This window comes from Phocoena sinus, chromosome 2, assembly GCF_008692025.1.
Source record: "Phocoena sinus isolate mPhoSin1 chromosome 2, mPhoSin1.pri, whole genome shotgun sequence".
NCBI classification, from domain to species: domain Eukaryota; kingdom Metazoa; phylum Chordata; class Mammalia; order Artiodactyla; family Phocoenidae; genus Phocoena; species Phocoena sinus.
Window position 1 is genome coordinate 79377660 of NC_045764.1, and position 14842 is coordinate 79392501.

Below are 14842 nucleotides of genomic sequence, written 5' to 3' on the forward strand. Positions count from 1 at the left end.
GCTCACCTGAGGGGCGGGTGTCATGGAACCCACCTCTTGGTTGTGATGGTTTCGAGTTTCTCCACCATTCAGGATTCATGCCCATCCTCCCTTCTGACCTCCATATCCATAGCAGTTTCAAGTTTCAGCATAAGCTCAGATCAGTTTCTACTCTCCCCTTTGCTTTCACCAGTGACCCTGTGACCCTGTGACCTGTGTTGAGCTCCTCCAGGAGGGCACTTCTTAAGAGTCAGGCTTGCCTGGAGCTGAAGGAGAGGGTTTAACAAGAGTCTTGTTACAACTAGGCTCTTAAGGACAAGGCCCAAGTGTTACCTGAAAACTGGGTTCACCTCTTGGTGATGTCGAGCCAAAAGACGCAACCAAGGGAAGGAGCGAAAGAAGGACCCATTTATTATTTGCAATAAGTAGGGAGAACACGGGTGATCTTTCCCAAAGGAGTGTATCCTTGAACAGCAAAATTAGGGAAGTTTTAAGCTAAGGGTACATGTATATTCATGAAGGGGCTTGGCTGGTGTATGCATATTTATGAAGGAGCTTGGGCAGAGAATTCTGCATAGAATTGGGGCAAAGGTCGACAGAGTTCCAAGCGTGATTGAAGCTATGAGGGTCAGAAAAGGTCAACATCCCTTAGCTTCCAGTAGATCTGGTGTTTGAGCCCTGGAGGGGGTTTAAATTCTGCAGAATAGCTCAAAACAGTGCTTCAGGCTAATCTTTACCATTGAAATGAACTGAGTCTTTATTATCTGATTGTTATCTTTGCTATTCTTCCTTCTCTTGCCTGATAAGAGTTCTTTGTTCTTTTATTCCCTTAAGATCATTATTACTGAGACCTATTCAAAGACAAGCATTGTGGCCAGGCTTAGATCACAAAATGGCTTAGGCCTAAAACGGCTTCTCTTATGTCAAGAAGCTATATCTAGTTCTTTCTCCAGGGAACCCCTACCCCATCTGCTTACACAAGGATGAGGCCTAGTTGAAAAAGTGGCTCAGAGGAGCATGTTTAGAGTTTGGTCAAGGAGAGACCACTTGCCATTGGCAAGCCAGGTTCTTTCCAACAAACCTCATCTATGTGGAGAATAAAAAAGCAAAGGACTTTTGCACATACCATCTGGGGAAAAGGTTGGTATATGATCTCCCAAAAAGCCTGATAACAAGGGTGTGTTTCATTACCTTATTGAATTGATCTGGCCAGTCTCACTCTCAAAGACCCAAGAGCACCCTCAAGAGCTGGCCCATCTTTAAGGATCAGAGTCACATTAACCAAGCTCAGGAGACAAATAAAACAGACTGCCTACTTATTATTGATTCATAATCAGAAATTGACTGAGGATGTTCATTGTCACGGTAGGTTAAATGAAAATTCATTTCTCTTATAAGCAGATTTGATATGGTAAATCAAAATAAAGTTGCTTGGCAAACAGGGACTCAGAACGCGGATGATTAGTTTAATGAATGGAATGTTTCATGGCATCATATATGCAATTCTACATAACAGGCTTCCTTTTCCCTACAAAGTTTAGGATAATTCCCTTTGTTTACAAGCCTTAAGACATACTTCACTGTAACTAACTCTGGTGTACTAACAATAAAACCAGGTTAATTCTTCAGGTCATGACAAGGTTACCAGCATCTTCTCTTTGAAGTGTGATTTGCCCTTCTTCTTTTTTTTTCTCTGAAAGAATATTAATTGAGTAATTTATTTAGTTGATGTTGTGATTTGCCCTTCTAAAATGTTTTAAAGGCATATGACTCTAAGACCATCTCTCTCTTAAGATACTCTCTTCAAGGAGCTACTTTTGACAGTACTTAGAACATACTTCATTTTAGCCTTTTTATGACCTAAATGAACATGGTTTTTGTTTAATAAACAAACTGCTTAGTATAGTACCTAGAACATAATAAACTCAGAATAATTTTGAGCTATTATAGATAGTAAAAACCAACCAACATTATTTGGTCAAATATATTAATTAGATTATTGATGGGGTAAATTATATTTATGATAGTCTTTTAGATTATAGCTAAAAGAGGAAAAAGACCTGAACAAATTGGTAAAATATTCCTTTGGGAAGGTAAACCTTCAGTTTCATTTGAAGGTTAGAGTTCATGCTATATTTCAAGAAATGATCAGTCAATAAATGGAGGTAAAACTTCAAATATTCTGATAATTGTGTAAAGGAAGGAAAGTTTGCCTAAAGTATGTGAGTTTTCAAATTAATTTGCTTTAAGTATCTTCCAGGAGAATTGATTGTTCAAACTGTTATCTGAAATGGAGTCTTTCTTTTTGGAAAAATTACAGAGTAAGTTTATTTTTTGTACTTTAGGATAGCATATTCCAAATATACTACTTTATTTAGTGTATCTCACAAAATAGTTAAATTAATACTTTACAGTCCATACGCTAATGCTTTATTTTTTATTGTTCTTACGTATCCTAGTTCTAAATATACTATAAATTGGTGAATAATTCTGTGTTCATCCTATCTGTGCCTTTGATTTTATACACTTTAGCTTTTTTAGTCCATATTAAAGAAACATTACTGTGTAGTCATCTTTAGCTACATTTTCTCTATGGAACTGATTACTGTGGGCGAGAGGTTCTCCAAATGTGGTTCCATCAAAATACAAACATGCTATATTATGATCCTGTCTTTAAAAAGTAACCTTTGCCCCCATATCTGTTTCCAGCTATCATCCCATTTCTCTGTTCAGTATACAGCAAAACTAATAAAATGTAGTTTTTACTTCTTGCAGCCTTTTTTTTATATATACACATAAAGAACTGCTTTTATTGAAAACAATACAACATGAATCATACTGTTCAGCATTAAAAATGTTTCCACTAATGGAACATTTGAAATTAACATTGCATTAGAGGGGAGGGATAAATCAGGAGCTTGGGATGAACATACACACACTACTCTATAAAGATAGATAACCAACAAGGACATATTGTACAGCGCAGAGAACTCAATATTGTGTGATAACCTATAAGAGAAAAGAATCTAAAAAAGAATGAATATATGTATATGCATAACTGAATCACTTTGCTGTATAACTGAAACCAACACAACACTGTAAATCAACCATACACCAATAAAATTAAGATTTGAAAAAAAAAACACTGCGTTAGAAAATTACAGAATATGGTCACCATGCCTATGAAAACTACAGTCAATTTGTCAACAAAACAGTTAAGCTTTGTTTACTGTTCTTCTCCCCCATATGTTTGTGGTTATTAAGACCATTTACGTTAAAAATGGATCAAGGTTTAGTGTCGTTCTATAGATATGATGAGTATTTATCCCAGGTTTCCTGGGACACCCCTGGTTGCAAACGACTGTTTCCTGGTTTGGGGGTGGGAGGATGTGGTCCACACTGTTGGCTTTGTGTGGTGAGGGTCTCCTGATCAAGGTGTGAAGGGGTTAGAATGGATCATTTGGATAACATCTGAGACAGCAACAGAACAAAAGGGTACAAGAACGAGAAAGCTGTTTGAGCGAAACTGGCGGCCCTTGAAGAAGCAGGCAAAGGTGTCAGGCAAGCATGAGGCCAGGATGTGTCTGGGTGAAACAGCTTGAAGGCAGATCAGGCAACCGTCTTGGAAGAGGAAGTTGGTTTTCTTGACTCAGCAGCTTAGTCACCTTCCGGCATCATCAGTGTCAAATACTCTTTAGCCTTCAGGGGCCTGGCCACGGGCTTCTGAGGTGGTTTCATCACCTTGGAAGGCAGGGATTTTAGAAGGGTGGGCCTACAGGTTGATTTGTGGGAGAAACCTTCATTCCTTCTTCATGTGAATCCATTCAAGGGCTTCCTCTGTGCCTGGCAGCCTGTGAGAAACTGGGCAGGACCCAGAAATGGCCAAAACCCAAATCTTTGCCTTTGAGGAGTTTTCAGTCCAGTGTGGGGGACAGGCCTATAGAGTAGTAAATTATAATCCCACCTTATCAAGGATTCCTATCTAGATAGAACCAAACACTGAGGGGCATAGAGAGGAGAGAGCCACTAACCACGGGATAGCTGGTGTGACTCAGGCTGGCCATCGTGTAGTGGGCCTCACGCAGTCCTTTCTAAGTCCTTTTCCCCCTCAGTGGGTGAGTACAGGGAATAACAAGAATTGTTCCTCCTGGAGCTGTATAAGTGCTTCTGAGAAGCCCCTTCATCCTTCCAGGCTCCTGTTGATCCTTTTCCTATTTTCTTCCCTTTAAGGACCTGTCAGAGTCCAGGCAGGAAACAGAGAGTGCACTCAGCTGCAGTGTTTAAAAGGCTTTTTAGTGAAGTGACTATTTACAGAGGTTTGGGTAGCTTCCCAGAAGTAGTAAGAGATGTTGTGCCCCCAGCAGCTGCCCACAAAGGGAAGCCTCTCGCCCACCTGCCCTGCAGAGACAGGGGAAGAGGTGGTGGTGGCGGCATCCAGGTGAAAGCCAGCATCCTGGGAGAGAGGCTGCTGGACAGGAGCTGCTTGCCCACAGGGCACCATGCCAGGCATTGAGGAATTAAGGATCAACCAGCCAGACCTGGCCCCCACCTTTATGGAGCTTATGGTCAAAGCAGACTGTCCTGCAGGCCCCAGGGCTCTGGTGATATCTGATCTCTCTGCCTCATTCCTTATTGGCCACGCCCTCTTCTTACCCCACGTGCTCTAGAGCCTAGGGGATACCAGCTGCAGGGCCAGGTGGTATACATATAGACATATATAAATATTTACATGCTAATAACATGCAAATAAAATATTTACATAAATACATAAATGTTATACATATATGGACATAAGTATTTACATATAAATATGTACACGTATTTTACATTTACATATTTACACATGTATATTTATGTCTGTTATACATACATGTATAACATAAACATATAAACATTTATGTTCTATAACATTTAGATATAAATATGTATACATATTTATACATATGTCTTTTGGTCTGTTTTCCCCTACTAGAATTTATTAGAATCTAACCTCCATGAAGGCAAGCTCTTAGTGCCTAGAATAGTCCCTGGACTTTGATAGGCACTGAATGACTACATAATTGCATTCCAGACAATATGCTTGATTCCAAGATACTCATCCTTCCTAAGAATTTTAGCAAGAACAACAAAACAAAAGGCCTAACCACCTGTCATAGTAAGGAACTTTAGGTTAACCTCTAGATTCTACATATTAAAAAGTTGGCTTCACTTTCTACAAATCAAGCACCTACAGTGAAGGGGGAAAAGGGTTTGTATACTTTATGCAGAGAAAAATCTGGTAAACTCAAATTCTGTTGCATCATTTACCTGGAAATCTTGTGCAGTGCCTTGATTTTTGATGTTTTAGAGGAAGTGAACAAAACTAATTTTTTTTTCTTTCTTGTGCCAAATATCATATTTTGGGATATTTGAAAGAATTTCATGAGGCTGCAGAGTTTGAGCTGTTTCTTCACATCAAGCCATTTTTGTAAATAGAAGATTCAATTTTTCTGGTCCCCTAGTGACTCACAAGATTATTTTTTCTAATTGATGTTAATATCCTGAACCTGAAACCAACAGGGAAAAATAAGAACAGTGATTTTTTTTTCCAGTAAAGGTACTCAGATCCAACTGAACAGGAGGTTTCAACAGATGGCAGCTGAAATAAATCTCTCTATATAGTGGAATTACAGAGTTTAAAGAATTGTATAGCCCATAATCTACCACTGCTCATGCTCTATGTTAAAGATGTAGCAAAGTAATTACATTTGGGGAATTCCCTGGTGGTCCGGTGGTTAGGACTCCTCGCTTTCACGGCCTGGGTTCAATCCCTGGCCGGGGAACTAAGATCCCTCAAGCTGCATGATGAGGCCAAAAAAAAAAAAAAGTAATTGCACTTGTAAAAATGTGCAACATTGTCTCACATTTTCATTCTTGTATAAGTAAGGTTTCTTCTGCCTGGATGGACCTTTCCTTTGATTTGGCTTTACCTTCTCCAGAATGTTTCTTCTGATCTTGGTCTCAATTTAAGCAATTTTCTGTGTCTGAAAGAACTTTTACATAGTTTACATTACATAAATTATCATGTATTATTAATTTGCTACTCTCATTCCCCCCAAATATTGTTTATTGAAACAATAAAAGACACTTTTCTATTTCTGTGTTCCATTTGCATTTATAGCACCTGCCATAAGTAGGTGTTCAATAAATATTTGCTAAATGAATGAATGAATAACAAGTCCTCTCTTCCACCAGTTTAGCAGTGTGAACTAACATTCCCCAGGTTCTAAGCTATTAATTGAAATAACAGAAAAGTAGGAAATTACTCATCAGAATCATCCTTAATTCAGTTTTCAAAATTACAGTTCCTGTGTTCCTTTGTCTTGATAAATATACTCAGTAGACAGTTGAGATCCTGAAAGCCTTTTGAAGCTTTTGGACTACATGAACTAAATAAAGCTAGGTATAATAAAATGCTTTCTACCTTTTATTCTATTTTGAACACATTTTTATTTAAGAAGTCACTGTCATTCAGTTATCAGTTGAAATGCTTTATTTCTTAAAGGTATTTTAAAAAAATTAATTCAAATCTTTTTATATTTCAAATTAGCTATCCTAGCCTTAGATTTAAAACTCATTTTTCCCGAGTATATTTTCTCTTTATTTAAGAATAATATATTTTCATAGAGTGTGTTGAAAATTAGGAAAATCAAGGGTTCTTGTTCTGTCGGGTGCAGTGTTTAGAGTGTTATTTTGATAAAATCCAGTAGCTCTGATATTGCTTGAAAATACTTGGTCCTTTGGAGTATAATAGCAGGGGAAAAACTGTGGCATGGGTAAAAATTCACCATAATTACTTGAATTGGTTTTATACATAATCATCTTAGGTTTTGATAGTGAGGTAGCTGTATGGAGTGTCTTTGGGTCCAACATACATGAAAACACAGGATTGCCAGGGTTCACACAAGGAGGCAGTTGTTCAGGTTTCATTTCTGTTTCTGAATTTGAAGCTGAAGTACTTTTCTTATCCTAAAAGATAAATGCGTAAAATAATTCTCAATTATAAAGTTCTGAAAAAAACAGAATTATTTAAACTTAGCCCTAAGCCTTTCTTACCCCACTACTCACAAAAAGTGACTCGAAAAAGATCAAAGACAAATGTAAGATCTGATACCGTAAAACTCCTAGAAGAAAACACAGGGAAAAAGCTCCTTGGAGTTGGTCTTGGTAATTTTTTGGATATGACAACAAAAGTACAAGCAATAAAAGCAAAAATCAATAAGTGTGACTACATCAAACAAAAAAGCTTCTGTGCAGCACAAGAACAGCAGAAGGAAGAGGCAGCCTTGGAATGGGAGAAAATATTTGCAAACCATACATCAGATAAGGGGTTAATTTCCAAAATATCTTTAGAACTCATACAATTCAATAGCAAAAAACCAAACAATATAATTAAATAATGGGCAGAGGATCTGAACAGACATTTTTCCCCAAGAAAACATACAGATGGCCAACAGGTACATGAAAAGATGTTCAACATCCATAATCATCAGAGAAATGCAAATCTAAACCACGATGAGATATCAATCCACACCTGAAGAATGGCTATTATAAAGTTAAGAGAGAATAAGAGTTGGCGAGGATGTGGAGAGAAGGGGACCCTCGTGCACTGTTGGTGGGAATGTAAATTGGTGCAGCCACTGTGGAAAACAGTATGGAGGTTCCTCAGAAAACTAAAAATACAGGACTTCCCTGGTGGCGCAGTGGTTAAGAATCCGTCTGCCACTGCAGGGGACGTGGGTTCGAGCCCTGGTCTGGGAAGATTGCACGTGCCGCGGAGCAACGAAGCCCGTGCACCACAACTACTGAGCCTGAGCTCTAGAGCCTGCGAGCCACAACTACTGAACCCATGTGCCACAACTACTGAAGCCTGAGCACCTACAGCCTGTGCTCCACCACAAGAGAAGCCACCGCAAAGAGAAGCCTGCGCACCACAACTAGAGAAAGCCTGCACACAGCAACGAAGACCCAACGCAGCCAAAAATAAATAAATAAATAAATTAAAAAACAACCAGAAAAACTAAAAATAGAACTATCATATGATCCAGCAATTCCACTTCTGGGTATATATCTGAAGGAAATGAAATCATATCTTGAAGAGATATCTGTACTCCCATGTTCACTGCAGCATTCACGATAGCTAAGACATGGAAACAACCTAAGTATTCATCAACAGATGAATGGATGAAATTTTGGTATATACACACAAACACACAACGAAATATTATCAGCCATAAAAAAGGAAGGGATCCTGCCATTTGCAGCAACATGGATGGACCTTGAGAGCATTATGCTAAGTGAAGTTAAGTCAGAGAGAGACAAATACAGTATGATCTCACATATATGTGGAATCTAAAAAAAAAAAAAGTCAAACTCAGAGCAGAATGGTGGTTGCCAGGGGCTGGGGATGGGGGAAATAGAGAGATGTTGGTCAAAGGGTACAAACTTCCAGTTATAAGAAGAGTAAGTTCTAGGGATCTAATGTACAGTATGGTGACTACAGTTAACAATACTGTATTATATAATTGAAAGTTGCTAAAAGAGTAGATGTTCTCACCATACCCACACACAAAAATTTGTAATTATGTGAGGTGATGGACGTATTAACTAATCTTATTGTTAATCATTTCACAGTATATATGTATATGAAAGCATCACGTTGTACCTTAAACTTACACAATTTTATATGTCAATTATACCTCAATAAAGCTGGAAAAACAATAGAGAAGAAAACAAAAACTTAGCCCCATCTACTCTCCTTTTGGGAGTCATTTTCTCTGGAGGACATTGAAGAGTACCCATTCAATTATATATATCTGTACAGAGCAAACTTGTCAAAAGTATGTACAAGGTAGCTTTTTAAAGTCCTGTACTAGAACTATGAGAATTTATAAAAACGTGTAACTTATAGAGTAAGACTGCAATAGGTCATAGTTCGAAGAGGACATAACAGCTTAATTTCAGAGTGAAAAGGGAACAAGATAAACATTCAGGGATCTTAACCTTGTGGGGGATAGCCATTAAGCAAATAATTATACAACTGACTAATTGTGGTAAGTGCTATGAAGAAAAAAAATTCAGGATATTTATGAAGACATATAGGGGGTTCTAACCTAGTGTGAGGGCCTAGGAAGGCCATTCTGGTGAAGTGTCGCTGAATCTTAAGACTGGAAGGCAAGCGAAGGAAAAGATAGAGGAGGGCACAAAGAAAAAGCATAGCCAAAGTGGAGTAAGTTAGAGTGAAAATGGCTGCAGATGAGAATAGAGGGGCAGGAACCAGATCCTGAAGGGTCTGGTTGGCTATGTGAAAAGTTTAGATCTTTATGGTAAAAGGAATGGAAAGCTATTGAAGCGTTTTAAGGAGAAGCATGTCACGATGTAATATGCTTTTTAGTAAGATTACTTTGGCTGCCGTCAGAGACTTGAATGGATGTGGAGAGGAGCTTCAGTGTTCCATGTGACTGACAATGATTATTTATAGAAGAATGGTGGTATAGAGAGACTAGTAAATAAATTTGAGACACATTTTGGAAGTAGAATTCATTGGACCTGGTGATTGATTGGATGTGGATAGTGAGGAAGAGGGACAGATCAAGAAAGACTCCCACATTTCTGGACAAACATTTGGGTAGATGGTGGTGCCATTTACTACAATTTAATATGTAATTAACATATATAATAAATTTAATAAAGATTTAAAATATACGTAACTTAGCTATTTGGGGAGGGAGGGAGCAAGATATTAAAAAGAATGGGTACAAAAGTGCATATTGCTTTCTAGCAATGCATATAACATGCTTATCCTTAGTAAAGTCAAGTCTATAAAAAACATCAAGCTTCAATAATGAAGGTGAAAGAATTCAAATGGAACAGACTATATGGACCTTGTTTATCACTCATTCAACAAATACTGAGTACCCACTGTGTACCAGGCATTGTTAGATGATGGAAAAATAGTGATCAACAATCTAAAGTTCCTAGAACTTACATTTTATTACCTAGAAGACAAGCACATAGGAAACCAGCTCAATAATGTTGGGAAACTGGTTATTTAAGAAAAATGTAGGTCTTCACCTTCAAATATTAGGTGTCACCAGTTCTGGGTTCTGATGTTGCCAGTGATAATAGCTGCGTGACTTTGATAAAATTATTTTGCAAGGATTCAAATTCCTTGTCTATAAATATAAAACAAAGGAGATGGATTAGTTTTTTTTCTTTTTCTAATCTGAGGATATAAGGGCTTTCCAAATGTAGCAATAGGAAAGTGATTTTCAGTTATTTGAAAAACATGAAGGAAGTGTATATTTACTTGTGATAAGGCTCTTAAAAATGATTCTGTGGTGTCCATGTAGGCAAAAAATTTTGGTAGTTAAAAAACCCTCCAAATTTGGCAACTTCTGGAATACTTAAGATCTAAGTCCTTCCAGATCAGAAATTATATTATTATATTTAACCTCATAGAGATTGGCAGGGTACTGTAACTCTGACTTTTTAAGGTTGCATTAAATAGAAGGTTGTTTATATGCATTAAAATTCTTTTGCTTTGAAGACTCTATAGTAGATGCTTGTGATTCATGAGGCTGAGATCCTTTAAGAATTCTAAATCCTTAAAACTAGCAAGCATATAATCTCAGTTTCTCCAACTCTAAAATGGAGGGAAGAATATTGACCAAGTTGCTGTGTCACGCTTAAGTGAGGATCAAATCTGGGTCAGATTAGTTCGGTTCCTCTTAGACTAACCCAGCTCACTCTGAATTCTTGGATTATTCTACTTAATGTCTCTGCAAAGTTAAGTTCCCCACTGTCAGGAACCTATTTGATTTGAAATCTTGAGTTCAAACCTGCAAATGTGAAGTATTTACTCCACTTTCTTTTCTTTTGTTCAGATTTGAAGAAGTATAATAGAGTGTTGGAGGAGTAGCACAGGCAAGAACTTTGTGGCCTAGATTCCAATCCTTTATCATCACTGCACCTTTGTTTTTATATTGTCTGTAAAACTGGGAAAAAAGGGGGAAAAAAAAAAACAACCTGCCATACTTCCTGTGGTTGTGGAAATGAAAGAAAATCGGATGTAAATGATACGCTGCTATATAAATGGAACCAATTTTTAACATTTTCTTTTTTGCAGGTATACTTCAATGCATATGCATGATCTTCCAGAATTCAGTTCTGAAATTTACAGGTTAAGAAAACTGGTAGTGTGCTACCATTTACTAACATTCATTATCTTGTAGGAAGCTGGCAAAGCTGGAAGTAGAACTCATTAGATCTTGCTGTTTATTCTTTTTTGACACTGCTTATTAATTTGTTTTAAATATCAAGAGCACAGACATTGGAGAATAGTAAGTCACCAGAATCCTACGGTATCACAACAGGTCAGCTTTTCTCAAAATGTCTAGGTTCTCTCAGCACATGGAAGGCTTCTTAGGTGGAAGGTGCTGCCCTGTGACTTGTGAGAAAAAGTACCAACCCTAATTTACTTTATGGACACCAGTCAGGTTGCCTAGGGCAACCTCAGTCCCAGAGGTTGTGACTTTCAAATCACCTTCTGCAACTGGCTCTAAAATTCTGATCAACTTTGAATCAAAATGGAATACAGAAAACAGAATCTAGTCAAAATAGAAGACAAATTAGCTGAAAAATTTTGTTGGCATAATCTGTACCACACAATCTGTAAAAGTTAGTGTCTACCGAAATCTTTTAGACCTCCAGGACAATTCACAAATGTTTACGGACTTGGAAACAAAAATACCCCTTGCTTTTACTTTATGTCCTAGGCCCTCACTGCAACTTTCTTATTTGGGTTTCAACCTCTTCAAATCTGGTATTCTTAAAATGTAGAGTTTAAAACAGATACAATCAAAAACAAAACAGCCTAATATAAAGAATAATAAAAAGATTACTTTAAAGTCTCTGCTAGGTTATACATTGGGTCAGCAACTGTTACTGAAGAAGAAGGTTAATTAAAATTATAAATGAATCTTTTAAAATCGATTAAGTCTAAAATTAGACTGTGCAAGTGCCTTGAAAATCTACAAATAGATGGTATTTCCTACTAATTTAATTTTCAGGCTCTCCTAGAATTAGAGAAAACCAGGCCACTTTGACTTTTCCAAGTCTTTTGTTATAAACACACACATTTTTATAAAGATAAAAAGCTACTGAAATAATAAAAAATGCCCATTATAGAAGCTGTAATTATAAAATTAAAAAAAAATTTTTTTTTTGGTTTTGTGTCACAGTTGATGTTAACTACAGTAACAACAAAAGCAAAAAAACCCTGTAAGTCTAATTTTGAGGCACCCTTTTGTTTCCCCTCAGGCCCACCATCCTCCTTGTTCATGTTTTCCTTAATTTATCTTTTTCTGGCCACAATTAGGTGACAGAGAATTAAACCTTAACTTTCTACTGTTTCCATCAACAGTGAGTATAAATGCATCATATACTTTTTTCCCCTCATATCCTTTTTTGAACAAGACACAATGTAAACAGATGTCAAATTAACAAGGTACGTTTTTCTTGTTCAAAACCATCACGGCATTTTGCAATGGGGCTTGAGTTGCATACCATCCCCAATCATCTTTATACCTTCAGAGGCAATTCTGGCTTAATGCAATGCATGTTACATCTGTGTAGCCCAGCGGTTGCCTACAACGGTGGGGTTTTTTTGGAGGGTGGGGTGGGTGGGAGTGTGGGGTGCCCCAAATTTATAGTAAAGAGTACCGACAGTCAAAAACATCCAGCCCTCTGCGCAAACCCACCCAGTCGCCCTCGGTCATTCTCGATATCTTCTTTATTTTTTTCGGCAAACGCAGTCTTTTCCCGCAGCGGATGGCAAGGCCAGCAAGCGCCGACTTCTACTACACCCAATTAAAGCAGCAAAGAGAAGGCGAACCATCGGCTGGATGGATACGTGTAAACTAATCGGCCTAATCCCGGGAGCCGTCCTCCAGGGTGGAATCCTTCGGAGAGGCTGTAGCAGGCCGTCTCCACAGTAACCGGCCGCGGCGCCTCTGCAGTGCCGGGGCCCGGATGTTGTGAGGATCACGGCCGCGGGGCCCAGCTTCCGGCAGCCTGCCGGCGGCGGGTTGCGCTCCTCTTCGGGAGTCGTAGTTCTTCCCTCCGCCGCCGCCCGGTATAAGGCGCGGGCGGGACTACGAGTCCCAGCATGCGCCGCGGCGCCCCGCCGCCCTCCGCCTTTCGGCAGCGGTCGCCTGCTAGCAGGTTGTTGTTTTTATGAGAGGCGTCACTGCTCTCGGAGCTGTGACCGCCGCCACCGCGACAGCTAACGCCGTCGGGCGGAGGTGGCGCTGCTCCTTCAGGTACGGCCCTGGGCGTTTTTGGACCCCAGGAGGGGAGTCCGGGCCAACTGTCGGGGTCCTGGCTCAGCCGCCTGGCGGAGGCGGTCGCGGGGTTTCCGCTGAAGGGGGGCTTGACTCTAGGCGCTCGGTGTTTGCGGCCGCCTGGGTGGCCTCCTCGGAAGGCGAGTCTGCATCCCCCGTGGCGGAGCCGGTCCGGTGGTCCTGCAGCCTTGGTTCCCTGCGTTGCAGACGCGAGCGGTGTGCCGGGAGTGTGGGGGAGCCGACAGCCCAGGGGACGCACCCGCCTCCGCCTTCCTCCGCTGGGCTGGCTTAAGGCTCTCCTCGGTCCTGATTGATGAGAATCCATATGGTAAGATGTTATGTGCGTCACCCCGCCGGGTTTTCAGCCGGCCGGTGTTTTTTGGTGACGTTTGAGCCCCGTGATGACAGGAAGAGAAAGATTAAATAATGTGTTTGAGATTTCTGCTTGTGAGCCTGGCTGATAATGATCAAATCTCCCTGTCTATCCTGTTCCGCCTCCACCGGTCCCCTTCCTAATCGATAAGCTCTCCGTAGCAGCAGGTCACACCGTGCCTTGTACGCGTTACTGTTTATCTTTATTTAACGAATCAACTTTTTGCCTTTGGGAGCGCCAATTTTAACGAACTCAGCCAATTAGGTACTTTGTTGAGTGGGTGACATTTGCACTCAGTCTGGCTTTTTAAAAAATGGAATGGAGCCTTCTTGTAGCTAGAATAGGTAATTATTTTAGTACTGCGAATTTTAGGAGATTTGCTTCCTCAAATAAGGTCACATCTACTGGACGGTACTTGAAATGTCATTATTAGCGCATGGTATCTTTGGCTTAACGTTTGAATCTTATTAGGCCCCACCTTTCTCAGGGGGGTATTTATCACACCTTGGACGCTAGTGTGAATGGTTTACTATACTTCCCTGAGCTATGGTCATAAAGGGGAAGGGAAGGGAGAAAGTGAGGGTATTATTTTAATAAATAATTTCTAATCTTTTACCCAACCTAAGGATGGGATTCTAATTAAAGAAGCTATTAAAAATCGCTCTCAAATAATATTTGAGGGTGTGGGAAATACTAGTTTTTAAATGAAAATAGGTTAGAAAGTAGTGTAATACTAATTTTGCTAACTAAACCATAGGACTAGAAGTGATTCGATGTCTATTAGAAACAAGACTCAAAGGAGTGTAATAGTTATAAAGTGATTAGATGGTGAAACTACAAATTATTTTTTTCTTTATACTTTTTGGTATTTTCCAAATTTTCTATAGGAAAAAACCTTAATTTACAGAAAAGGACACAGGTGGAGCAATTCCAGTTATACAGACTCTTTAAACATTAATTTTAAAAAGCAAATAACAACTAAAAACAACATAGGCAGAGCCCCTGTTACTGCATCCACGGACTCTGTGAATAACAAGTTTAAATGTATGTAAGTTAGTTGTTGAGAAGTGACAAGAAATGCATTGGTTGGACTGGAAAGGAAACAAAA

At 39.2% G+C, this 14842-nt stretch overlaps 2 protein-coding genes across 5 annotated transcripts in view; one reads left to right on the forward strand and one right to left on the reverse strand.

Moving 5' to 3' along the window:
* Positions 1–6448: 6448 nt before the first annotated feature.
* Positions 6449–13064, reverse strand: C2H15orf65 (chromosome 2 C15orf65 homolog). The gene is made up of 2 exons (XM_032624056.1): positions 12780–13064; positions 6449–6987 (listed from the first exon to the last, which is right to left on the reverse strand). The coding sequence occupies exons 1-2, from the start codon at positions 12795–12797 to the stop codon at positions 6640–6642; spliced, it is 366 nt and encodes a 121-aa protein (XP_032479947.1). The 5' UTR covers positions 12798–13064; the 3' UTR covers positions 6449–6639.
* Positions 13049–14842, forward strand: part of CCPG1 (cell cycle progression 1) — a 39024-nt gene continuing 37230 nt past the window's right edge. The window contains exon 1 of one of the 4 annotated variants that reach the window (XM_032624049.1): positions 13049–13340. The gene's annotated coding sequence lies outside the window, so the exon portion shown is untranslated. Of the gene's footprint in view, positions 13690–14842 lie in introns of all 4 variants that reach the window. The other 3 variants (XM_032624048.1, XM_032624047.1, XM_032624046.1) reach the window with 3 other exon arrangements.